This window comes from Sebastes fasciatus, chromosome 6 (genome assembly GCF_043250625.1).
Source record: "Sebastes fasciatus isolate fSebFas1 chromosome 6, fSebFas1.pri, whole genome shotgun sequence".
Taxonomy (NCBI): Eukaryota; Metazoa; Chordata; class Actinopteri; order Perciformes; family Sebastidae; genus Sebastes; species Sebastes fasciatus.
This window is the reverse complement of record NC_133800.1, coordinates 30892164-30919610: the sequence shown is the minus strand read 5'-3', so window position 1 is coordinate 30919610 and position 27447 is coordinate 30892164. Positions and strand designations below refer to the sequence as shown.

The window sequence follows — 27447 nt, the reverse complement described above, 5'->3', positions numbered from 1 at the left end:
GTTTACACAGCCCCTCCACTCCCACTCACCCACACATATACATAAATATACTCTATATATGTGAGTCTTGACTGATTTTACACAGATTGTTCTTGTTTCCACCAAAGTTACATTTGCCTCCAGCCAGCAGTATTTGGTATTTCAGTATTTTTAGGAGTGCTTCAGCTGCCTGAACGGACATCAAAATACTTCAAACCCTTTCAGAGACAACACTATGCAAACGAGGCTGAGGGAGAAAAGCCTTTGAAATCCTTTCCCCTTGGGGATTGTGGTATGTGATGGTGCTTTGCCAGTTGCCATCAATGACCATTTTGCAGAGTTGCTTTGTGTTGAGTGAAAGCATACTGTTTGCAATTACTGTGAATCTTTGTCTCATTAAAAAGCAGTGTACGCCGCTGAACCTCGCTGTTTACATTATGGGAGCCAGCCGAAGGGGGAACATTTCAAACATTTGCAAAAGCCGCGGTTGCTTAGTTAGCATGCATAATAACGCGAGCAAAATAACTGACTTGGTTATTTCCTGTTTGTTTGAGACTTGCCGGGGATTGGTTGTTACGTTACATTACACGGGATGTTGCGAGGTTCATTTTTAAAAGCTTCTGCAGTGAAAATCCATTATACTGGAATCAGTCTGATTGATTTCCTTTGTGAATTTGATATCTTTCTCCTCTGACTAGATTGCTCCAAGTCCAATCTGTCGAAGGACCAAGCCCAGCCCAGCTCCTCCATGAACATGCCTCAGTCCTTTGGAACAGCGATGGGTTTCTCCCTGTCTGAGACGCTGTCAGTGGCCTCGCTGCCCAGCCTGTCGCAGAACGCCACTCACCTGCACACCTCGGAGGACAGCATCGTTTACCTCGCCCCCACGGCCGACACTAACAAATGCTGGCCCATCCGTCCGACCCTGCGCAACGAGCTGGACACCTTCTCCGTGCACTTCTACGTCTTCTTTGGTCCGAATATATCGATCCCGCCGGACAGGGCCGCCGTGTTCGCCATCAACCTGATGCCTGTTTTAGACAGCGGAGGAGTCCTCAACATGGAGCTCAAACTCAACATGGTGAGTCGCTCTGATGACCCTATTCCTGCTTATTTTAAAGGCATAATCCATGACCCAACTTTAAAAAAGACAATTTGCTATTACACAAATTGGTTGGAAGGTTTTTTATAAAGGTATAAATACAACACGTCATATGCTCTATATAATATCCAGAGCATTAATATAGCAGCAAACAACTATTTGCCATGTAAAGATATAGAGGAGTAATGTCTACCTGAGCAGAGAATGAAGTCACTCTCCCTCTGTGTGTGTTGTACTCCGAGCTTCTCTGTGCTTTGTTGACATAGCCGGGCCGGCCGCACGTGCCTTTAAGTGCATGTCAGTGCATGTGAGCGTGCCCCACTGGCTAGCTCACGGCTGCGTCACAGAAGCGTAATGCCTACCCGCCGGTTCCCTCTCAGGTTAACACTGTTAGCTCTGCCAGTACCATAGCCTTTGTTTTCACTGCTAGCGCTGTTAGCATCATTAGCTACAAGCTGCCGGCACAACCGTCACCATGTTGAGAGCCGTGCGGAGGCAATAGAAATGCTCCCAGTCTCGCATTTAGCACCTTTAATGTTTTCTGATACTGTTAATACTTAGTTTACTTAAATTTGTATACAAAAAAAATTACATTTATGATCAGTTGACAAACATAATATCCTTATTTTGTATCATCAAGACACTTCAGTTAGGTACACATACTGTATGTACATTTAGCTTTGATTATATGTAAAAAAAAAAAAAAGATTGGGCGTTTTATTTGCTATCTTGACGCTTGAGAAATTTGTAGGCATATACAGGCTTATATATTGTATAATGACTGTACTTCTGGTACTATATCAGTCAAAAAAGATGGCAGTTGACCTGGAAGTTTTACCGACCACAGCCAGTATTGACCCTTATATTTGGCAGGTGCTTTTTTCATTCCCTGTGCCTTCACCTGCTGTATGCTTTACTCTTGCAAAGGATCAGATAGTAATCAGTTAAGTAAATATGCAGGTTAGCGCAGGAGAACTGGGAAACGTGTCCGACTGAGCTAGCCTGCTAAATATGGATGCTGGAACAGTCATCGACTTTGCTGTGGGAGCTGAAAAGGTTCACAATGAAACAGGCGCCAGTGTTTGGGCTTGTGACATATGTCTCTAATTGAGAGCGAACAAAATGCAAATATCAGCCAAGCAGGATTTGATATGTCTTTGTTAATCTGTCCTTCAGATAGTAATGGCATTAGGGATGCACCTGCAGTGGCTCTGGAGGTCTGCAGGGAGCCAGAAACTGGAGAGCTACAGGCTGGCAGATGGACTTTTAACATTTCACTCCTAATAGAAAGCGAGCCAGCCAGTGTTGAAGCATAAAACCCCGGCAAATGTCTTTGATTGTTCGGTTCAAAGGCATATCCTGACATTTTGGGAAATATGCTTTTTTTTGCTGTCTTCCTGGGAGATAGATTGATATCAGTTTCATCTCTCTGCATTCAGACAAGATATTGGTCAAGGATATTTTTAGCCGGCAAAACAGAAGGAAAATAAGCCTTTCCAACAACTCCAAAATGAACAAACGAATCTCAACACAAGGTCCGTTCAGCAGCTGTTCTGGTGCTTTTGATCGTATCACATAATCTTCCTCAGCAGATGGAGTTGCCCAGTTGTCAGGGTATCGCAGATGTTAACATTTCCGTTTTTTCATAGCACTTTAAGTACACTTTTTTTAGGCCAAATTTTGCTTAAAAGTTGAGATTGAAAGTTCATTCTTGACTGTGGAAACAGCAGTGTGATACGATCAAGAGCTCCACAACAGCAACTGAACGGACCTTGGAAAGCACTTCCACTGAAGTGAGCTCATGGACTAAGCTATTAATAGCAAAAAAACTTCAATACATCATCTAATTGCTGTAAACACGTATCAATAAACACCATGTAATATTGAAATTGAAATAAACGGTTTAGTCAATTAGTCAAGACAGAAAATCAATCAGCAACTATTTTGTAATCATTTAACGCTGGAGTAGGCAGAACATTTTTGGCATCATTGGGCAAAAAGTCCTCAATAACCTTTCAGCATATTGTAATTCAAGTGTTCTGAGAGAAAACTAGACTTCTGCACCTCCTCATGGCTCTGTTATCAGGCTTTAAAAAATCACAGGTCATTTCAGAGAGAAAGAGCGTTCCTATTGGCTGTTCTACATATGCAGATACGCGTGCACGAACCATCAGAGGGTGAAAAGCTGATTCAATGGCGGAATATCCTGTAGGAAAAGTTGCTATTCCAGCATTGGCAACAACTGCCTACACTGCAAAGCAACCCAAAAAAGGAAGACGGACTTATTAAAAAGAGAGTCTGAGAGTATCGACGAAGTGTTTCAGAGATGGAGAGAACATGTTGCTAATAGTTTAGCCTTCTGCTCATGGCTGCGGATAGCGCTGTGAGCTAGCCTCATGGATATGGTAGCTACGGGAGGGAAAACATCATTTTCTCTCCATCTCTCTAATAGTTTAACCCTCTGCGTGAGCTCACTGCTGTGGCGAAGGCTAAACTATTAGCAGCATTTTCTTTCCATCTCTGAAATGCTTCACCGATATTGTACGTTAGTATGTCATCTCAAAGCAACCCACAAGTTTGCAATGAAAACAGAACGGTAATTCTCAAAGAATTGCTGCTTTATAACGGCATCAGGATCACGATCGGGATGATGTTTGAAACGAATGACTATCAATCTTGGAACCCATCGGCTATCGGTCTGATGACCGATAAGCTTCTGGGGTCTACATGTGAATGTGGAATCTGTTTATAGAGATTACATGACTACTCATACAGGTTCATTTATGAAGCGTATACAGTATGCCCGTGCTTGTCTGGTGGGATGGGCTTAGGACAGAGAGGGGAGAGCTGCTGTATTTCCAAATTCTGGCTTTTGCCTTTTCCAAAAAACTGCCTACCCTGGGGTACCACTTGAATTACAATATGCTGAAAGGTTATTATGGATTTTTGCCCAATAATGCCAAAAATAACCTGCCTCCCCCCAGCTTTAAGTCATTTTTAAGCTAAAATGCCCAAAATCTACTGGTTCCATCTTCTCAAATGTGACTATTTGCTGCTTTTCTTCATTTCATATGATATTAAACTTCTTTAGACATTTTTTAAAGACACAACCATTAATCGATTAATCAAGAAAATAATGTCAGATTAATCAATAATGAAAATAATCGTATGTTGCAGATTGCGCATGTAAAAAGGAGAGGTTTGAAGTTGTTATCCTGCAGCCTCTATGCTGTCTCTGCCTGCTTCCAGACTTTGTGATAAGCCAGGCTAAACACATCTTTCATCTCCACTGAACACACAGAGATGAAATTGATAATCGATCTTCTCATCTAACCCCCGGTAAGAAAGCAAGCAGCCTTATTTCCCAAAATGTCAGAGAAAAACACACTTTAAAAGGAAATGAAAATAATTGACTGTAATGAATCTAATGCTTTATGGATTGATCGCTTGGCTGATGTGGAGACACGGTGGTTTAGCGGCTACTGTCACCTCGCAGAGAGGTCGTCCAGGGTTTAAATGGCGGGTTTTCATACTGTCAATGTGTGCTTCATCCTACAGTCGTCAGGAGAACCTCTGTTTGTATGTGTGTAGTAGTGATCTCCTGGGTGTTTTGCTGCCTCATGTGTCCTGGGATCAACCCTGACCCCTCCAATCCAGTCCCCCACTACCCGATAAGTGTGTATAGTTGATTTTAACCCGGTGGATATTGCAGAGACAGTATGCTCTCTGCTGTGATGAAACCTGGTTGCTGTTAGTGTATGAGCACAAGATGTGTTCCTCAGGGAGACTGTCATGCTATATTATTCTATGGACAGATTTCTCCCCCCTCGGCGATGATCTGTCACTCGCTTGTCACAGGCGCAGAATCCCGTCAGCCGCTGCCAGTGGGGGACTCAGGGCTCAGATTTGCAGGGCTTTAGGAGACAATAGCTGGAGCTGCTTGTCTGCCTTGCATCACTCTCGGTGAAAGAGTGTGGAAAGAATGAATATATGGCTTTTATTTCCACTGATACCTCAACTGGTGGCGGATCAGTTTAATCGCTTTAGGTCCGTTTTTCAAAGTTTTCTTCAGGTCGGGCTTATGCCGAGAAAGAAAGCGTAAGCACTGCAGTGAGCGTTAGTCCCTGAGACTCTATCAATGTATGCCCTGTTAGCTTTTATATGTTATTGTTGTTTTTTCACAGTAATACACTATCATCTGAGTATGTTGGCGCTCAAATAAATTGATAAATAAATGAGCATGATACATTGAAAATTAAATATTAAAGATAATGAATTATTAAAAAATAAATTATAAATTATAAATTGAAAAAAAAAAAAAAATTAGAAATGTCAATAAATAAAAAGTATCATATTTTTCTGTTTGTATTTATTCATTTCTAGATTTATTTATTTCCACATTCATTTGTATAAAGGGAGAAACCACGGCATCGTTGTGATATCATCTCTCATTATCACCCAGGAGACGTGGATGTAAATGTGGAAATAAATAAATATGAATAAATAAATGTAGAAATAAATGAATGCAGAAAAATATAATATAATAAAAAAATTTTCATGTTTGCTGTTGCTAAGGAGCAATGGTAATTTCAGAGGGGGTGAGGGTGCTTACAAATCTAATCATAATGTCCAATATGAGTCAAAACAAAAGACAGTTTCATATTTTTCCGAGCAAAATTAAAACTCATCATGGAGTTTATTTTAATTAGTTTGGGCACTGGGATGTGCAGCATATAGTGCACATGCCAGCTTCATCTATGCTCTTGCATCAGTTGGCATTGTGTCTTGTCTGGCACATGTCATCAGCATGACTCCTGGGAAATTTAGCAAAGCAAAAGCCACATGAGTACACAACAGAGATGAACTGGCATTCATCAAAAGTTTCTTCTGTCTGCAGCATTTTTAATGAGAGTTGAAGTCAAAAATCTGTACTGTTGTACTAATTATTTTGAAGGGGATGTTTACTCTGAAGTTTTTCTACAGTAGTTTCCTTCAGTCAGTAACCTTGAGCATTGTGTTGCTGGAAGATGGCACTCCTGATTGAATTATGCCTCTACAACTCACGTTCCACAATCCCAACTAATAGCTGCATAATGGAGCAGGCATATAAATCACAATATTAAACGTGATTAATGTTCACAACAGTGTTACAAAGTGCTTTACAAGAAACGGCAATAAATAAAAACCAAAACAAGATTAACATTCAAATTCCAGGCATGAATTTTTAAATGGGCCACACAGAAAAACCAGGCAAGTGCAACAAGAAGTGAACATAAATTAACAACAATGCTCTGACAACAGAAGAGTGATTGAAATCCTTTTCGAATCGCTGCTCACCGGACAGCAAATATGCTGGGTGCAGGGTCAGCATCCAGCTTGAGGGGACATCATATGAGATGGAGCGGGAACACAAATCGAGCCTCCAGAGTTATCAGTAAAATCTTAATTTGAGCTCCACACGGACAGGCAGAGAGGAGTCGAAAACAAAGGAATTTCCTGCTTTCTACAGCACACGAGTGGTTCAGTCGATAGATTTGAGAAGGATCAAACATATCACAAAATAATCATCTGTATCTTGAGAGCATCTCGCTTCCTTAATTTGATATCCTCCTGATGAAACAAGGTGGTGATGGCATCATTTAAAACTGTCAACCAATAGGATATTTGATAACACATTATAAATAACCTGAATTACAGTCATATCATTGAATGGAGCTGAAGTACAGGGAAATAAACTCTTAAACGTGGCAGTAGCCTGGCTTCATCTAAGCCACCTAAATGTTCATCCATTGAAAAGTAGTGACCCAAATTGCGTCCTGTTGAATTCTCACTTACGTATGAACTGTACATCATTTGAAAGCACAAAGCCTCACGTTTTCACGTGTGTAAACTATTTTAAGATCCTAATGTCACTGTCGCAACAGTACAAAAGAGAAGAGCAGTAAAATAAAGTGAGTTCAAAGTGGGGGAATAGGCGAGAAAAAATGATTTCTATGTTTGTGTGTCCATGAATTTGTGTCTGTATCACTTAAACTAAGTCTCCTTTTTTGAGAGTAAATACCAAAGAGTCACATTTCAGAAGACACCGGGATTTTGATTGTAATCGAAAGAGTTCAAGACTATACAAATTTTATTTTAGGTTGTTAGTTACCATATACGCTACTAGGGCTGCAACTAACGATTATTTTAATTATCGATTCATCTGTCAATTATTTTCTTGATTAATTGATTAGTTGTTTGGTCTATAAAATGTCAGAAAATGGTGAAAATAGTCGATCAGTGTTTCCCAAAGCTCAAGATGACGTCCTCAAATGTCTTGTTTTGTCCACACCTGTCATAGAGGAGTAAAGAAACCAGAAGATGTTCACATTTAACAAGCTGAAATTGGAGAATTTTGACTTTTTTTCCTCTTAAAAAATTACTCAAACCAATAAATCGATTATCAAAATAGATTAATTTAATAGTTGGCAACTAATTGATTAATTGTTGCAGCTCTATACCCTACTCTACCTATACTTTTGGGGGACTTCACTGTTGAGTGAAATAGAAATGTTTCCAGGATATATTGATTATGTTGATTTTATGAGAGGAATGATATAACATCTTATTTTTAACATTTAAAAAAGAAATTTACAGGAATTTTATTTACACCACTAGCATATACGATACGATACGATACAACTTTATGTCAGTTTGCACTGAAATTCATTTTGCATCCATACGCAGCTTAGTTTGAGAAAAAGTACACATACACAATAGACATCCTGTTACTATAAACAGACATTATTCATACATAACCCATTACAAAAGGATCATCTGTCCTCTGGATTTACATGTCTTTAGCAGAGCTCAAAGCTCAGTTAACATGTTAACAGTTAAAACTCAGTTAAAATGGGAATAGGACGTGTTATTTACTCCTATGTCTTCATTTTAATGTCTAAAGCCAGAGGAAAACAAATGTCTAAACATCTGTTTTATTTCTGGCTGGATTCTTCCCGTGTGCCTCCTCATGCACGGTGGTGACATCACTTTAGAAGTAATGAGATTTTTTTTAACCACAGCACAAGAAAATACTTTAGTTTTTTTTTTTCTTTGACTCAGTTTTTCAAATAGGTGTGGATTTATCCTGGCCAGAGGGAAGGACAACAGCTTTGAGGGAACTTATTTCCTCCTGTGTCATCGCATACCGTGTCTTATCAATAAGGCAGTCTTTAAAAACGCCCATAACAATACTGCTGTTGTGACTTTCTGGGCTTGATTGTTAACATGGACTGATAATGGGACAATGAGCCTCTGGGCACAGACGTGTACGAGGCCCGTCTTAGTACATAGCAGCAGTGCTTTGCTTCCTTTAAGCAGCTCTAACTCTTCTGTAACCGTAAGTGCTGCTATTAGTTGAACCTGAACTTTAGCTCACTGTGCAGGGCGTAAGCACTACGTAGCTATATAATGTCTTTATTTAACAAAAATATTAAAACAATAAATATTGTACTCAAGAACAAAAATAAGAGTATAAAGCTATGTTAGTGGCTCTTTGAGGATTTACGTGAGCTAAATGTTAACAACAGTATGCTAACAGTGATGAGTGAACAGTGGGCTCAGAGGTAGAGCAGGTCGTCCACCAATCGGAAGGTCGGAGGTTCGATTCCTGGCTCTTCCAGTCCGCATGTCAAAGTGTCCTCGAGCAAGACACTTAACCCCAAATTGCTCCCGAAGGCTGTGTCATTGGTGTGTGTATGACTATTTAGATTACATCCTTATGGGCAGGTTGACAGCCTCTGCCATCAGTGTGTGAATGTGTGTGTGTGTGAATGGGTGAATGATGACATGTTGTGTGAAGTGCTTTGAGTGGTCAGAAGACTATAAAAGCGCTATATAAATGCTAGTCCATTTACCATTTAACATGCTTTCAGTTATAATGCAAGCATGTCAATGTTTAGCAGGTAGTGTATAATGTTTCACCTTATTGATTTTGTATGTTAGCATGCAAACATTTGCTAATTAGCACTAAACACAAAGAAGAACTTAAACTAATGGGAGTGTAATTAGTTTTACTGGTATTTGGACATAAGTATTGGACAATTTTGATCTGACGATGGTGCTGGATGAAGTCTGGAGATCAAAGCCTGGGATTACTGAATGCGTGTACCAACTTTCACAGCAATTTAGTAGTTGTTGAGATAATTTAATAAAGAACTAAAATGTCAACTTCATGGTGACGGGAGAGGAAAATTCACAAGATCACCAATACATCAAGCATCAAGCATACATCGTCTGGGAACCGTGATCCTGTGCCAAATTTTATGCCAATTCATCAAATAGATGTTGAGATATAACACAGAAAGTTATCCTCCAGGGGTTTTGAATATCTGTTGTAAATTTCATTGCGATCCATTTAATAGTTGTAGATATTTCACTCTGAAACACAAGAGTCAACCTCGTGGTGGCGCTAGAGGACCAACCGAAAAATGACAATTTTACATCTAGGGACGTTGAATATCTGTCGTAAATGTCTTCGCAATCCATCTTATAGTTTCAAGATATTTTAGTCTGGACCAAAGTGGTGGATTGGCTGACCAACAGGCTGACGCCACGCCGCTGCCGTGACTAAAAACCCGTCTACTTCTGACTGAGCTCTTTGACTTACCAACAAGAAATGTTTATAACTTCAGATAGAGAGTGTGGCTCTGGGGGCCTCCTGTTCCCTCTGCGGCCCCTGGGCTCGGTTTGGTCCGTCTGGTAATCCATCCACGAGTGCTTCTCGCTCAATCCTTCATCTTCAAACTGTAGGGCAGAGTCAGGACGAAAAGTGGGGAGGAGGAGGGGAGGGAGGGAGGGACTATCTTGAAATGCCAGTGGGCGTGATTGAGTCTTACTACCAAGAGAGTGCAGGCCAGATGGCGAGTTTAGGAAGCCTGAAATCTCAGCACCTGGCAAAGTGTTTGTTGAGTCATTGCATTAATCAACATATACATTATGCTCATGTTGTGCTTTGGGGGGGAGGAGGGTGGGGGGTGATAGAAATCTTATTTATTCATGAAATAATTGCCTAAAGTAATCCGTACCACCGAGCGCATTTCCCTCTGGACGCAAAGCAAATGAATATAATGTGCTGCATCTTGTTCGGCAAAGTTTTTTTTACCTGAAAAAGAATTTTACTATTTTTTGACCTGCAGTTTCAGGTTTAGTAGTTTATCCGGACACTTTTCACAGCAGTCGTAAATATTACAACACTCATTCCCCAAGTCCAGAGATACTGTGAATAAATTAGAAAGAGTTTAGTAAACTTGTGAAGTGCCGAATTTGATGCCTGAGTGCACACTAATATTTTATTAACACATGCAGTAATTTATTGCTGTTATTTGTACTCCCGTTGTCCTTTTACTGATTCACCTAATTGGACTGTGGTCTCCTTTCACCTCTCTGCAGAATGAGCCAATTTGTATAAGCATATGCAGCTCCCAACGCTTGAATAATTCCCCAGGATTTTTTTTTTTTTTAATGCCTGAGTGTGTTAATGTATAATTGATGCTTTAAGGAGATAAACTGCCAACATCTTCATTTAGGTGCCTGAGGCAGACAGAGGGAGAGCAGTTTCACTTGATGTGTTAGCTTTAAAGTTTACTATCTCACGGCTGAAATGAGACCTGAAGTGCTCAGGAACAACGTTAGCTCACCGGCGTGATGGCAGCAGATGGTTGATGGTCGGATGGATGAATGACATGTGATTGTGTTTCCTCCCGCAGTCGACGCTGAGAGGAGCTAATGTTACCGTGTTCGGCTGCCTGAACCACGGGATGCCTCTCTTCCTAAGGGAAAACTCCTCATTGAAATGTGAATCAGGTATGTCACATTTAACTTTGTTAAATAACCCCCCAAATTAACAAACAGTTTATTGTTCCATAAGAATATTACAAGTAATTTATGCTTTTTCCAACTCCCAAAACTTTCACTATTCATACACTATTTACTCCAGCTGTTTTGCTTTTGTTTTGCTTTAACTGCAAAATTTCAGAAGTGATTAAATGTAATTTTTTTTCAGAAAACATAACCTTTTCTTGTTAATGCTGTTTCCAATAAGTGTGAAGCTCTTTCAGTTTTAAACTCTTTGATCGATTTCTTCTGTTGCAGAATCGGAGGCCGGGTTTTTCCTGTCTGTGAACGCCTCCGCTAATATCACCAAACTGAGGATTCCCTACCCACAAACAGGCATCTGGTACCTCAGTCTGCGCTCTCTGTGTGCCACTGAACATGGGTGAGACAGGCTTCTGTATTTCTATAGATATTTGTTTATCCTATATGCTTACACTCCTGGAGAACTTTACTACATTTAGAATTATTCATGAAAAGAGACTGCTGGCTACAATTGTTGACACTTCGGTAAAAGATGCTTCTTCACTCTCTTGATGCGATTTTGAAGTTCGATACCATCTCACTGATTAACACATTATATCTTGTTTCTTTAATCCGTACAAAAGCCAGTTGTCTGGCAGTTTCCATAACAAACAAGTCTAAAAATAATAAATCCCCGATTTTATGGATTAAACAAACAACATATAAAGTGTTAATTAGTGAGCTGCAGAGGTGCCAGTAGGAATTTTTTTTTTTTACCTTTGGACAGAGCCAACTGTTTCCCCGTTTCCAGACTTTATGATAAGCTAAGTTAGCCAGCTGCTGGTGGTAGCTTCCAGACCTGAGAGTGGTATCCATTAGGACTGCGCAATATGATGATATATATCGTCAAAACGATATATCATATATATTTTTCTATATCGTTTCTATCGCGATATAGGCTAAGCCTATATTTATAAATTTTTTTCTCTATATTTTGCACTTTATTTAAAGGTATTTATTTAAAGTATTTAATTCACACAGGAGTATAGAACAGTAGGCTTTACCATGTGGTTATTTCATATTCATTTCAGAAAACATGCGATATTGTAATATATATTGTTATCGAGAAATGAAATGACCTATATCGTGATAGAAGATTTTGGCCATATCACCCATCCCTAGTATCCATCTTCTCGTGTAAAGGCCCAGACACACCAAACCAACATCAAAGAACTAGCGACGACGAAGGCTGACTGTTGCGATGCATCACGTCGCCTGAGTCTTGGCTCAAAAGTTGCACTCGAACACACTTCAGTTTACAGCCAACGTCCAACTAGCACGTATGTTCTAACATAACTCTCCACACCAGCAGGTGGCGGTAGTCTGTATTGGTCATTCAAAAAGGGAAACCGGCAGCATGACGATAGCAGATATACAAGCTGTTGTTGATGAGACGTACATGAAACAAAACGGCGTTTGCTGACCATTTCACACCACTCTCACTCACCGCTTAGCTTCATTCCAGATGGCCATGACTTTGTGAAAAAATCCGTGTATTGGAATGATCAGATGAGATGAAGATGAAAAATGAGAAGAGCCTTCTGTGTTTGCTCTCTTGACTTTAGTCGTTTGCTTGTTTCCTCACTTATGTTTCTCTTCTTTTGCGTTGCTTCGCTTAAGCTGAGCAGCCAATCAGAGTGATGTCTCGCACCGATGCTGAATCGGCCAAAAAAACGCCAACAGGAGCCGATGAGTGCCAACGGTGCGGCACACACCACAAAAACTAGGATGACAGATGCTCACCGGCGGCCAGACATGGTGTGTCAGGGCTTTAACTTTCAGCAAGAAAGTAACTAGGCGTACTTCCCAAAATGTCGAACTATTTCTTTTATAGAAAACCTTTTAAAATGGAAACAATGGTGTAAATTGTGTTCTCTGGAGAAGTCAACCCAGAAAGTCTCCAAAACATCATTTACAAGCAGAAATTCACTGAAACCCGGTTGAATGACTGTTGCTCATAAATTTTTGACAGTCTCATAATCAATTCTTCGTCTTGGTCCCAGCAGCCCAAAGCAACCTCAGTGAGACAATATTTGCTGTCAATTACAGGAAGGCAATTGCAAAATAGGACATTCAGTGTTTCTTAAAAGCATCTTTGTATAACAATCACTAGTTTATTTAACAGAATGAATAATTCAGTGCTCTAATGAAGACACCATGCTCGCTGTTTAAACAGCGCTGCCTCCCTCATTCAGCCACATTCTCTCCCATCTGTCGCCCAGCAGATTAATTTGGGATTGGCTTCATAAATGGGCCTCTGGTGCTCACCTAGCATATGACATGGAGGAGGGTTAGATTTTGAGGTTCAAAAGCAGATTTTTCATATCTCAACATTTGCATATTTGGAAATTGAAACAAAATGATTAGCAGTAGAAATGTGTTTGTAAAGGAGACGCTAGTTTTTCCACCTTTAGTACACTAAGCAGACCATAATGCATTGCACCAACTAGATATGTGGAGGGATTTATAAAGAGCACAGCTCTTATCTTATCTTGACTAGAACATATGTTGTTATCTTTATTTGTACATATGTGCAGTTTAATCCACATTTGAGTGCAATAAGTACACTCCCTTGCTCTGAGGGTTGTTTAAAGTCATTATGAGAAACGTCGCTAAGAGAAGGAGGGGGAAATGTTTCCATTAAGTTGTCCAACGCAATGTTATTCACAAGTTCTTAAGTATTAGCTATTCAGCAGATTGAGCTGTTTTTGCCGAACCCTTAATGGCACGAAAATGTGAACAGAATGAAATTAAGCAGATTCTTTCGCCGGCCACTCGGGAGTTTCCAATTGAATTTGACTAAACAAATAATAACAGATGGTGCGGGACACGGCCTCATCCTCACATGAGAGCATTGCTGAGGTATGAAAACGTTCACGTGAGCCGCGTGTTAGATTTACCACAAATTTCCACATGCTAAATTAATCAGGTCTCGTTAGAGAAGAAAAGAGGTAGTGTGAATGATAGGTGCTCTTCAAGGCTACAATTAAGTTGAGTGATACAACTTACAGATGAAGAAGTGAGCAGCTGTGCCAATTAAAAAATGGGTTCTGGGAAGAGGCAAAGAAACACATTTGTTGCCTCCTGGAGTTTCATTCTGTGACTGATTGTCTACACTGGCAATTAGAAAAGAGACAACACAAGCACATTTATGCCAAGGTTTCTGTCTTTTATCCTATGTTTTATCAGAGATTTACACATTATGTATAGGTGGGTGTGCAGCTGTTTGTACGCCACAGTTAGCTGCATAACCACAACCTCTATCAGGCCGTCAAATCCCTAAATAATGTTACCTTACGTTTGAAATAGTTCTCTACAAATACAAAAAAAGAAGATGTTAAAAATGGAGCTCTTTCTTACTGCAGGTATTGTGAAAAATTCCAAATGGGGTACCAACCTGCTGTAATTGAGATACTTAATGAAGGTTAAACTATCACAGTAGAGCTTCCTCATTGGTCTATAAAGCACAGACATAATTTGAGGATGATTACTTTTGTAATTGCTTCTGGAGATTGCACAAGCTTAACAGAGTAAAGTTTTCTGACTTGTGACATCCCTAAAATGTCATTTTGATCTCCAACGTGTTGTGCTGAAGCAATAAAACAACAAAACAAGAGACTACAGCCAAACTGACAGACTCTGTGGGGCTGTAATCACGCAGTGAACAATATAGAGGTCCCTTTAAAGATAGTCCTTTTCTTTCTATCCATCAAATCCTTTGTTTAAAGTCAGAGAAACCCATTTTAAAATAATGTCAGCAATTTACCCTGTCAGTGATTTCCTACACAAAAGATTTAAATTTGAAATGGACCCTTACATCTTTTGTTCTCCAGAAGCTGAAACCATTGACCATTTGTCCTTTAAATGTTCTTACACTAATTTGTTTTGGGCTGACATCCATAATTGGTCATTAAAAGTGTATAACACTCATTCACTCATTTACTTACATTGATATCATTTATTTTATGGATAACTTGCAAGCATTTCAGATACAGTACTATTAATCTTGTGATTGTTTTGGGTAGATATCATATTCTTGTTTGTAAGTGGAGAGGCAGTACTGCCACTTTCACTGTGTTCATGTACGATTTTGCCAACTACTTTAAGTTGCTGAAATGTTTGTTAAAAATGAATAGAAAGGCTAAAAACTGTCATTTTTATCTCAGTCCTTGCTCTTTTAATGTCTCTTATCTTGTTCTTTTCTGCTCCTCGTATGCTGACCTGATCGTTCCTCTCTTTTTTTGCGGCTTGTGTTATTTTTTTCTCGCTTGATTCAGTATAATGGTGTTTCTATTGTTTATTGTTTATATCTGATTGTGTTGCAGCATCATTTCCACCTTTATATATTAGGGCTGTCAAAGTTAACGCAATAATAACGCGTAATATAAATATATATGTATCTACATACATTTGCATAAAGCAGCATATTTGCCCACCCCCATGTTGATAAAGGTATTGAATACTTGACAAATCTCCCTTTAAGGTACATTTTGAACAGATAAAAAAATTTGATTTATTTGCGATTAATCGCGATTAATTATGGACAATCATGCGATTAATTGCTATTAAATACTTTAATATCTAATATAATATATATATTATTTTTTTGAGTGAAAAAATGTCAGCATACTAACATGCTCACAATGATAATACTGATATTCAGCATGTATAATGTTTAACATGTTTATCATCTTAATTTAGCATGTTAGCAACATTTGCTAATTATCATTAAATACAGTTGAAGCTCATGTGAATGTTAATAGTTTTCCCGTATTTGCCCATAAACCAAAGTATTGGATAAACTGGAGATTTGAACCTGATGATGGTGCTAGATGAACAGCGAAGAGATCATTAGAGTTGTTACAGTTCATCCTGAGGGGGTCATGAATGTGTGTTTACCAAATTGAATGGCAGTCTATCCAATAGTTGTTGAGACATCTCACACAGAACCACAAGTGTGAACCTCCTGGTGACACTAGAGGAAGAGTCAGGGGATCACTAAAGTCATTAGGACTCATCGTCTGGGAACCATGAATGTCTGTACAACATTTCATGGCGATCCATCCAGTAGTTGTTAAGATATTTCAGTCTGGAGTCCAGCTGTAGTGCAGAATATGTCAGTTGAACTCCATTTAAAGGGGAAACCGTAGCAAATTTTTTCCCCCATACCGTCTGAATTCACCAGTGAACGTTCTGCCTCTCTGTGACTCTTCCAGATTTCAGGCGTGCACCAATGTCACCGCCGAGGTGTATATGCGCGCATACCTGACTCCATGCATCAACGACTGTGGGACGTACGGACAGTGCAAGCTTCTGCGCACCAACAACTACCTTTATGCTGCCTGTGAATGCAAAGCAGGTAACACTTTAATATCGATTGCAGTGCATTGTCAGTGTATGTTTCACATGGAGAGCTCTTTTCCTCTTTGTTTGTTGATTTGAATTTGTGCTCAATTCGAATGTGAACTAAATTCAGACTATGTATGTCTTCTTTAATTCTATTTTAATGTCCGCTTTATTTTCAAATTGCATTCGCCAAACAGAGTTATCAACAAACAAAGCAACTGGTTTGATAGAAGTGGAGAAGTAATTGTGTGATATACTCAACAATGCCTTTAATTATTTATCAGTAATTAATAATTAGCAAAAAGCGTGACCATGAATTAATAATTGGAAGTGATTTTCAGCAGTCCAAAGCTTTTTTTGCATACAAGATAAGATAAAAGTTTCTGTGAGGAAATTGGGTCATCACTGTGGCAAAGAGTTTGTAATTTGTTGGAAAATACATCATGCAGAGTGACAAGAAAAATGGGAGAGAGCAAGGTGGGATGGCAAAGGTCTCTTCCCAGAATTGAACGGCAATTAGATTATATGTGCCGCTGTCCAATGAGTCACACGGCGGCCTGGTATTAATCTCCTAATATAAGCCAATAAAACACACCCTTAATTACGAACAGCTTTTCAATAAAAGATGAGCTTATGAAGCTAAACAAAGCATGTCCTCCGAGGCTTTTTTAAATCCTGCCTTTGATCTTCTTTTATCGGAGCTGCTTTCTCTTCAGTTAAATCCATTGTCATACTTCATATGTGTGACTGCTTCCCTGGCAGGCGCTTTGCATTCAGCGCTTGCCCTTGGCCCGTCTCACACAGCAAACCCTCCGTTCAACAGCGCTCAGGAATATTTAATTCGCACTGTCTTATCCAATCCACCACTTGATAAGGATCCAATTCAAGTGGCAAGGCAGGGTGTTACCATAGGAGGGAGTTCACTCCGGGAGGCTCTGTTGTTTACAGGATAAACAACTTCACACAGATCTGTTCTTGATTGTTTTTTCACAGAGGAATGTCTGTTTTATAAGAAAGGGCCGATGAAGCATTCATCTTGTTGAGAGATAAATATTTTATCCATTTTAAGAGATACAGTAAATTCTTAAGGGACGAGCTTTTTGAAACAAACTGATTCATCCGCAGTAAAAATCCTTCTCATCCATTCAGACAAAAGGTTTAAGAAGAGCTTCCTAAAGTTTATTTAGAGTTTCAGGAAGTCGGAAACCGCTTCAACACCAGTTTTGTTTCCAACCTAAAAAGCTTGCAAACACAAAAGGTCTTAGATGTCTACTTTCTCAGATCATCATACAGTACAGTACTGACTGTGTGTGTGTGTGTGTGTGTGTGTGTGTGTGTGTTAGGCTGGGATGGCTGGGGATGCACAGACAACTCGGAGGCCTACTCCTACAGTTTCCAGCTCCTCTCCACGCTGCTGCTCTGTCTCAGTAACCTGATGTTCGTCCCGCCCGTGGCCATCGCCATCCGCAGCCACTACCTGCTGGAGGCTTCAGTCTACATCTTCACCATGTTCTTCTCCACGGTGAGTGACTGACACACAAACAAAGTGGTGCACGTTCTATCCTCTGTAAAAGAAAACAAAAAAAACCCAGAGTTGACCTATAAAATATTTTTGGGTCTGATACCAGCACAAACAATTGGAAAGCTGCGTCACCGCTTCATCTGCAGCTTAACTAAACTAGAATTTTCTGTCTGAAGACTGCAAGTTAGTAAACATGGATGCAAACTTTAGACAATTCAAAATATTTAAAAATATGAATTGGCTTTGGAAATGTTTAATGAGGAGCAGTTAACCACAGTGAGGTTTAGGTAAGACAACCACTTAGTTAGGGTAAGGAAAAATGTCATGGTTGGGCTTAAAATAAGTACGTAAACTAAGTAAAAAACGTACAGAAACAATGTAACTCAACTACGGACAACACGTCACAAACGTCAATAAAAACATGTGACAATCATCACGTGACAAACGTCACTAACGTAACTTACAAAACAAAACACCGGTCAACACTGGTCTCAAACTCGGGTCTCCTGTTTAAAAGTCCAGCATTTGTTGGGCCCATCCACCTTCCTACCTTCCCTCCAAAAGTGGTCTTTTTCGTTTTTTATTCCACATAGCATTTATATGTGGATGAGTTTACATTGCAGTCAGTACAGGATACATGGCGTACAAATGACATGCGGAAATCAAGAAAGGCGTACTTATTACACGATTAACGCCTTGCGCATTATTGTGGCATTTATACGCCTTTTTGTGCGAAAGAGGCTGGAAAAAAACACAGCCCCTCTCACACCAGATGTCTAATATCTGGGTAGTTTTGGTTGAAAATAAAAGATGGATTTTTTTTACCATCACTTTGTTGAAAAACAGCAATTTTAGAAATGTCAGAAATGATTAAAGCATGTACAAACACACAAAAGCAGATGTTTTTAGAGAGTGGTGACTAAAACAAAAGACCAATTTTGTGCTAAATTTAGACCAAACCAGAAAGACCTGTCACTTATTCAACAACCACAGCATAACATTTGTCAAACAATACAAAGTACACACACTACACGAGAATCAAGCCGATTTCGGGCCCGATTCCCCCCTCCTGACAATCATCAGCAAAAAATTCTAAATATTATCTCTCCAGATATTCCTGTGGTGTGAGGTTTGTTAAGAGTGTTTTTTTACATCCTCCGATCAGCTCAGAAGTCCATCCTAACCGCACGGATTTCAATTTGCAAATATTAAACATGTTCAATATTTACGATTAGATATCCTATTGTGTGGATGCAGTCACGTGTTCATCATGTCAACGTCATCGTTGCTCTCCAAACACTATAGGAACAAAACTGTGATACATCTGTTCGTTGGTTTAACCACTTCCCCCTCTCCTCTGACAGTTCTACCATGCATGTGACCAGCCGGGTATTGTGGTCTTTTGCATCATGGAGTATGACGTCCTGCAGTTCTGTGACTTCCTCGGGTCGCTCATGTCGGTGTGGGTCACCGTCATCGCGATGGCCAGGCTAAAGTCCATCATCAAACAGGTAGGCGTCTATTGAACTGTAGTTCTACCTCCTTATCCTTAAAGGAGAGTCAAGTAATGTAGTTGAAAGGAAAAATGAGTATTTTAATGGAGCTGTAGTTTGTCAAAGAGCAGTGAGTGTAGGCACATTTGTCCTGATGTTCCACTTCAATAAAACTTGTGAGCTTTACGATATGGGAAGCTGAGTACACTACATTACATGCACAGCTTTCAAGTGGTCATGACAAAGTGTAAGAGCCGTGAGCTACCGGATCATTTAATATAGATTATTTTGCTGCTATTTAACAAGTGGCTCATGGAAACAGACCATGTAGAGCCCCACCTTTAGATCCGCCAACAAAAGGCTCTGATTGTTGCTGTTGTGTCTCTAAATGGAGAGGCAGCCATTCACAAGAGCAACTCCAGACCTGTTTGATTTGATTGACAAAATATGAGATGTAGGCAGTGATTCAGACGTCTTTCTGCCCGTCGCAGTCTGGCAGCCCCTGGACCGAGAGCTCCACGTTAGTGGTCGACAACTTGAGATAAACCCTGAAGCAAACAGGAATTAGAGGGCCGAGAAGTAGAGCTGTAGAGCTGTGAAGGAGCGACATAAATGAGGAGCGCATATGCCTCAATTTTTAGTTAATAATGAAAAGATAAATGTGTTAGAATCGGCGACGCCTGGTGCTAAATTCTCCGGTTGTTGTTGACATATTGCGGTGGATAACAGTAAACGCTAACAGGTGCACCTTCTCCCTGGGTCACTCCCTGGCTGCACACCAAGATGGAGCAGTCTCAGGGAACGTGTGGGGGTGTGTGTGTGTGTGTTTGTGTGTGTGTGTGTGTGTGTGTGTGTGTGTGTGTGTGTGTGTGTGTGTGTCCATGTCCATAAATGAGACAGAGAGACGGGGGAGAGGGAGGGGGCGGAGTAGTGGGAGGGAGGGAGCGTATACGAACATCTGCTGTCCTCTAGAGTTTTCATTTTTGCTGAGCGCTGCAGTACGCAGTCACTAATCAAATCGCACATGTCAGGACTGGCAAGTGGAGCCGTGTGTGTTTGTGTACTAGAGAGAGACGGTGTGTGTGTGTGTGTGTGTGTGTGTGTGTGTGTGTGTGTTTGTTTGTTTGTGTGCGTGCGTTTGTTTGTTTAAGTCCATGACCGCAGTAGAGGGTGAAGGACCCATGAGCACCTGATACTGTGTGTGTTTGTGACTTTTGGACCTTCAAAGGTGTATGTCTTCACGAATATGTCAGCAGAATATCTAGCAAGGACTTTTTTTTGCTACAGGCGATTTGTTAATCTCAATTTGCTGAAGGTCGTTGCATCAGATAAATCAGTTTAAAGGATAATTACGTTTTATTACAACTTGGGTCTTTGTATTTTTGGCCCTCTTTTATTGAGAGGTTATGATAACATTGTTCTCACCAATTTTATTGCTGAGATCTGGGTACAGCAGGGCATGAAATATGAGCTTTAAGACAATTAGAACAGTTTAGCCCGATTATTTTAACCACTTTATTTGGAGGTAAAATCTGAAATGTCTGTAGACTGTATATAAGAAATGGATGTAGTCACCGTGATGTCACCCATTGGTTTGTGGACTGCTGTTTTGAAGCCTCGAGTTGGGCATTTTGGCCATTGCCATCTTGTTTTTTTGCAACCACAAGTGACACGAGAGGGTGGAGCTAAGTACAACCAAAAGCTGAATAAGCAGCCAAAATGTTACAGTGAACTTTCATGAACTACAAACACACTGTGTTTACAGTCGTAAGACGAAAACACGGATAACTCCCAGACCGGACAACGCCGTGGTAGCGACCTGTCAATCACAAGGTAGCCACGCCCCTAAAGCATCCCCTGCTTTATGGTCTATTTGACTCTAAATGGAACCATAATTTACTAAATGAACATCATGCTGTATTGAAGAAGACTTAAAAGATAGATAGATAGATAGAAATTATTGTGTTACAACAGCTTATCCAGGCAATATACAGAAACAGTATATAAAATCTACATGTCAACGCTAGAGAAATATATCCATAGATTACAAAATATAAAGATTGGAATGCACTATAAATATACCCGACTACTACAACTAGCATAAAAAAATATAAACGTAGAATAACTCACTATATACATTAGCAAGTGTGCAAGTTACAATGTTTGTTCTTCAATAAAAAATAATTGAGGTAGTAAATGTGCAAATGTAGATATGCAAGAATATTACAGGACTAAAACAGAATGAAGTGCGGTTGAGACAGAAACTATAAAGCTGAGAGTTCTCTGTTAAACAGAAACTAGCGATTGAGACCATAAACTCATGTTTACAATGTTTACTGAGGTAATAAATCAAGTGAGAAGTAGGCTCATTATCTCATAGATTTATATACAATCAGACTTCTTTTTGCAACCAGAGGAGTCGCCCCCTGCTGGCTATTAGAAAGAATGCAAGTTTAAGGCACTTCAGAATTGGCTTCACTTTTCAGATCTGGAGGTAGCCCACTGGTTGCACTGAAAAAAAAAAAACAGTGTATGCACAGCTACGTGAAGTGTGCTAGATCTTTAAAATGTGACGGATGTATAAAACTGACATTTTGGGTAATAATGTTATCGATTGCTTTTGTTTTCTCATTCAAATCAGCACATGTAATAATGCAGAAACACCATTAATGGTGAAGCGATGCATTCATGCCTGCATCCATTACATGTATACATGCATGTCTGGGCGCCCCTGCGTGACCCAGCGGTGCAGTATGACTGATGACTGTTGCTGCTCAGAGTCCTCGGGCTGCACCACGCTGCTCCCCTCCTCCGTGCTCTGTGCCAATTAGTTCTGTTCTCCTGCAGCGCGGGTCATCCCTTCCCCGCTCAAAAATCCCCAATTTCTCCTCACGGTCCCTTCCAGACAGAAGAATGCAGACCTCAGGCATCCTGGACAGGCTTAAGTTCTCCCGAAGCATGTGTAGCACAGCTTATTGATTTTTTTCCTCTCACTTTATTTCTTTTATATCCTGTGGCTTTATGTCAAATTGTGAGCTTGAAAGAAAAAAAAAAGAAAGTTAAAATGGCATTATTTATAGCATGGGCCTCTATTGTCAGTGTTTGGTTCTTTGTTATATTGTGGCTCTCACACACATAGAGAGGAAGTTCAGTTCAGTATTATTCTGCAAGCACTTCAACAGTTATTTTCTGTGCTGTGTTCCCCCACTGATACATTAAACTGATGTCACGCTTTTTACCGTTTTTTAAACACAGATTTGCATGTTATTTATGAAAGCCAGCTCTTGTAGTGGCTGTTATCATTACAGGATAAGGTTGGCATATTTTCTTACAAACAACAATGCATCAAATCATCTTTCAATACTTTCTGACTTCAGTGCCCCAAGCCCATTCGTTCCTACACAGGATGTAAATCTTTACCCACTGAGCATCTTTTCAACATCGCCTCTATGCTTTAGCTCTGATATAGACCGCAGGATTTATTGGCTACATATAACCCAGTTTTACACCATATTTAAAAACAACATCATGACATATTTTAAAAATGCATAAAAACCTGTAAATATTTAACATAAGCACTGCACACCCTCGCGTTTACAGTTTGTTTTTTGTCATATACACAGATTCACAGACACCCTAAAATATAGTTTTCCAAATCAGCTCGCTGGCTAGTTAACAAGCAGCCAACAACAAACTGTTAACACCTTTCAAGCTAGAGTTCAGAGTGTATTACCACAGTGACTCAAATGATTATTTCTATTCTCCCTCACTGCACTATTCAGTTGAACTGACTTACACCCACAAAACTTTTTTCCACTCTTTCTTTTTCTTGCCTGTTTGTGGCCAATGTGTTGCTGCAAAAAAAAAAAAAAAAGCTTGAATGTGGTACATTCAGGCTTTTTTTGTTTGTTGCAGCAACACATTTTTACACTAGACCTCCATGAATGCAGCAGCTGTGTGAGGAAAAGTAGAACTCTCACTTCCAAAAAACAGGACACAGGTGCAGAAAGAATGAAAATGTAGGTCCACATACGGTGACTGAGAATGGCCTCCCGGTGTTTTAGTAACCGTTAATCATTACTAAAAGACTGCAAAGCTTTTTGGCACCATTTTTCTTACATGTGAGGGGAAAATTTGAATTTTTACAGTATTTTTCTCTCCAAAAGCAGCGATGTGAGATGTACTGACCCGCTTCTTTACAGGGGAGGTAACAGTGTTAACAGTGTTTATGGAGGACTGTTATTGATCCATGTGTTTCTTGTCAAGGTGCTGTATCTGCTGGGGGCGATGTCTCTGTCCATGGCTTTGCAGCTGGACCGTCACGGTCTGTGGAACCTGCTGGGACCCAGCCTGTTCGCTCTGGGCATCATGGCCGTGGCATGGGTAAGGGCAACTTTTCTATTTACTGCACAGCAGACCAGTAGCCTACAGCTAAAATGGGTTTACTCCATTATGACTTTACGTGCATGTGCGCGATCAGTCGACAATTAAACGTTGCTTCCCTCGCTAGTCAGCACCAGAAATACTGGTTAGTTAAACTTATAAATTCTTAATGTACACATCTAAATTACATATTGACATATGATTTCTCGGCTGTTGCTTTGGAAATCAGTCGCTCTAGACTCACTTCCACCTTTCTACCTTCTACTTTTACTTTTAATTCTCCAGAAAGAAAACTGAATAATTGGCCCCTCTGGTGTGAACTCGTATAAATCTCTGGTATAAACTTATATTCATCAGTTTTCATTTCATTCATTCATGATTTGCTCCTGATTGAGTATTTCTTCCTCTTAGTACTCTCCATTTCTCTTTCCATCTCTCACTCACAATGCGACAATGGCACCACTGCGCCCTGAAACACGTTATTTCCAATGGCTCGCGCCACTTCGGCTTGGCTACGATTCTGTGATGTGCAGCGAGTGCAGCTCTCCTCTGCTGGGAGAAGACAATTGGTGTGGCTCTAATGCCGTCCAGGTGTAAACAGTCTGGCTTGTACACGCTGTACAGTCAGTGCCAAAAACAGGTTGAGATAACGAAAAGGGAAAAAAAGTGTGAAAATGTTGCATAAATCAGAGAAATGCGGGAGAATTGTGACCCTGGGAGGAAACAGGGAGAGGGCAATGAAAAACGTGAGTCTCCTGGGAAAATCGGGAAGGTTGGCAAGTATGAGCCTACTAGCTAGCTAGTCGGATAGCACGTATGCTACGGACTAAAGCTAGCGACCTACTGTAGCGTGCTATGAATCAACGAAGCGGTAACGCCAGCTAGCTCCATGAATCAAACTTGTACACTAAGATACTAATGGTATATAAGTGATGCCAAACCATGACTCCTCTTATACCGGAGTCTCTGCTGGTGTTTCATCAAATATTACACCACACACCGAGTTCATGAGGCGCATTTATAACCGGACGACTGGAGCGGTCACTGGGGTCATATTGACCTCAGCGGCATTTTATATATGAGTTGGTTGTTGAAAAATGCGATTAACAATTTCAAATGGCTCTTATGATTTATTTATTTATTTGGGGGGTATTTTAACCTAATAGATTAAATTGTGCTTAATTTTCACTGCTTTCTGAATGTTTTCTTACTCTTAAATTGAAACTTGAATCATTTAAACGTCAGGAAAATTAGTCCTTGCCTTGCTGCTGCTTATAGAAATTATCATTCAAAGTTAAAACAGTTAATGGGAATATAGCAAAAACCTAAGCCTTTTTGTAACACACAGTATGTTCTTGTTTGACAGCATTATAAGATTATTAGCTTCTTAATCCTATATTTCTGAGGTAAAGACAGACTTTCCCCCAAAAAAATGTTAGCCTACTTCTCACCGTATATGAACAAATGGTCTACAAGGGATTTTTACACAGGATAAAAGATGATCCATTTTAATACATAATGTGTGTTTGACATTCATAGACAAGCTTGTTCAAACATGCAGATGAAATGTGTCAGCACCGTCCCTCTATTGTTCCTCATGCTAGTAAGTGTAAAAGGATTTAATCCATCATTTAAGCTTAGGGCTGGAACATGGCGCCTGAACATGTGCGGTGGCTAAAAACTGTGGGCTTCTGACCAATGAAGCTGTTTTACATTAGCATGGAAGGGGCTTTAAAAGTTTTGCAGCCTATGGGTATTAGTCATGGGTTGTAGTTCCATTATAAGTCAGCTTGTACTTCCACTGACTCTTCTCCGAGTCATAATGTGCTCCCTGAACTGAGAAGATAAAAAATAATAGTCTTTCAGGCAAGGTTCTTGGAAAAAAGAGCCTTTAACACCAAACCTCTGACATGAGTTTGAAAACAAGGTTTGTGGCTTCCTTGGAGAAAGCTTTGCTTTGAATAAAGTGTGGGAGTTGTAGCTCTGAGACTTATCTGTCTGTGAGCTGGAGGATCCTACGGAAACTGTGATGGTGTTTTCCGTGTAAACCCTCCAGTTTTAGCACCGAAGGTATGAGACTGTATATTTTGCTGTGGAGGACATTCTTTTCTTCTGAGATTAACAATAGCGCTTCAGACTTCACGCACTGTATCATTCAAATGTGAGTGTATTTACATAAAGCCATTGGCTTCCACTTTGGCTGCTTTTCCCAAGGCTCTGGCACATTTGTAATTCAATTATAGATGACTTGTTGACATATGTAAAATATCAAGGTCTGGTATACTATGACAACATCTACAGAATGGAAGTATACACAGATTTTGTGCAATGTCAAACTGATTGAAAGAGAGAGACATAATCTTTCATATGGCGATGAACCGCCACAATAGTTAACTCAGCACTGCAACTTTTCCATAAAAGCTCACTTGCATCTCATGCTAATGTTGCTGTTTTTTTAGATAACCCTGTGCTCACGCTTTGATTACTTGACGCTTCATAATTTATCAGCTGTTCAATAGCGCGCGTCTGCGTTTCAGCGCTGCCTCCTCTGCTCTGCACCTCGGAGTTTGAGCGTCGCGCATTTCCTACAAGAGCCCTTTCATTTCAACTTGTCATGTTTCTGCAAAGCCTGGCATTCTGAATGTTCCCAGACACAACCGAATTAGATCAGTCAAGTGAAGGGCACAGAGCGTCTGCTGCTTTGCAGAGGTGTCAGGAGCAGTAAGAAGAAGGGGAGAAGTTCAAATCTGTCAATGCCAAATATCCCGAACCCTCCGAACTAAATGAGATCTCTGTTTATGCGTGAAAAAAAGACCACCCCGGTATGAAATTGTTTGTCTTAACTAGAAAAAATGTGCAGTTTCAAAGGGACTGGAGCAGTAACAACACATTTCATTGTTTTTCCTCACTTGGCTTCACATAGATTATGAGTCTTTAACCTAAAATGTATACAGCATAATAACTTAATCAGAGCCGTTTTACTGCCAGAATACATGTAATTATTTGTGTCATTCATGAACGGCTTACATTTCCCTCGACAATGTTGGGATTCTTTATGGTAATGTTTTTGGGGAAAATATCTAATGCAAAGCAATCAGTGTTTATGAAGCGATGAAAATAGAGACTGAACTCAATAATGAAGCACTCTCTAAACGCTGTTTAGAAAGAAATGAAATAAAATGTCCAAGTCGCTCTGTGCCACACGTTCAGCAACGAAGGAGCACGTTCTCTGTATTAAACAAATAGAGACATCATATACAGTTAGTGCCAAAGTGAACACCAGCATAAATAACAGAATAGCGGTGACTGGCCAATCGCTGATGACCAATTTAAAACATCAATCAGTTGATTATGATCATTGTGACGGACTTTATACTGCAGCGGTAGACATGAATGCAAATTTCAGACAATAAAACCAACAGAGATTTATGAAGAATCCCGTCTCTCTGTTCCTCCAATCAAAGATAACTGCCTGCTGCTCCCCCCACTCTAATCCCATTGCTCTCCATGTTTGAATGACTGCTCCCTGTGTGATCTCCCACTTCAGTATCCGATTTACACATGAATTGCGTTCATTAAATTAAGGAAAGAAGAACATTAAGCACAGGCGCCTCTGAGATCAATTGTAAAAGAAATAGACTTTAAAATTGTTTGGGTACCTTAGTTTCCTAATCATTTTCCGGAAAGAAATTGATATGCAACTTTTATTTCTTAGTAAGTTTCCTGGA

General features: G+C 40.0%; 1 protein-coding gene across 1 annotated transcript in view; it reads left to right on the top strand.

Annotated features, from left to right (window-relative positions):
- The window catches only part of tmem8b (transmembrane protein 8B), a 44907-nt gene that overhangs the window by 15407 nt on the left and 2053 nt on the right, over positions 1–27447 (top strand). The window contains exons 6-12 of the mRNA XM_074639188.1: positions 678–1060; positions 10828–10924; positions 11213–11336; positions 16192–16334; positions 17665–17843; positions 19208–19354; positions 23603–23719. Coding sequence (XP_074495289.1) covers positions 678–1060; positions 10828–10924; positions 11213–11336; positions 16192–16334; positions 17665–17843; positions 19208–19354; positions 23603–23719 — 1190 coding nt within the window. The remainder of the gene's footprint in view (positions 1–677; positions 1061–10827; positions 10925–11212; positions 11337–16191; positions 16335–17664; positions 17844–19207; positions 19355–23602; positions 23720–27447) is intronic.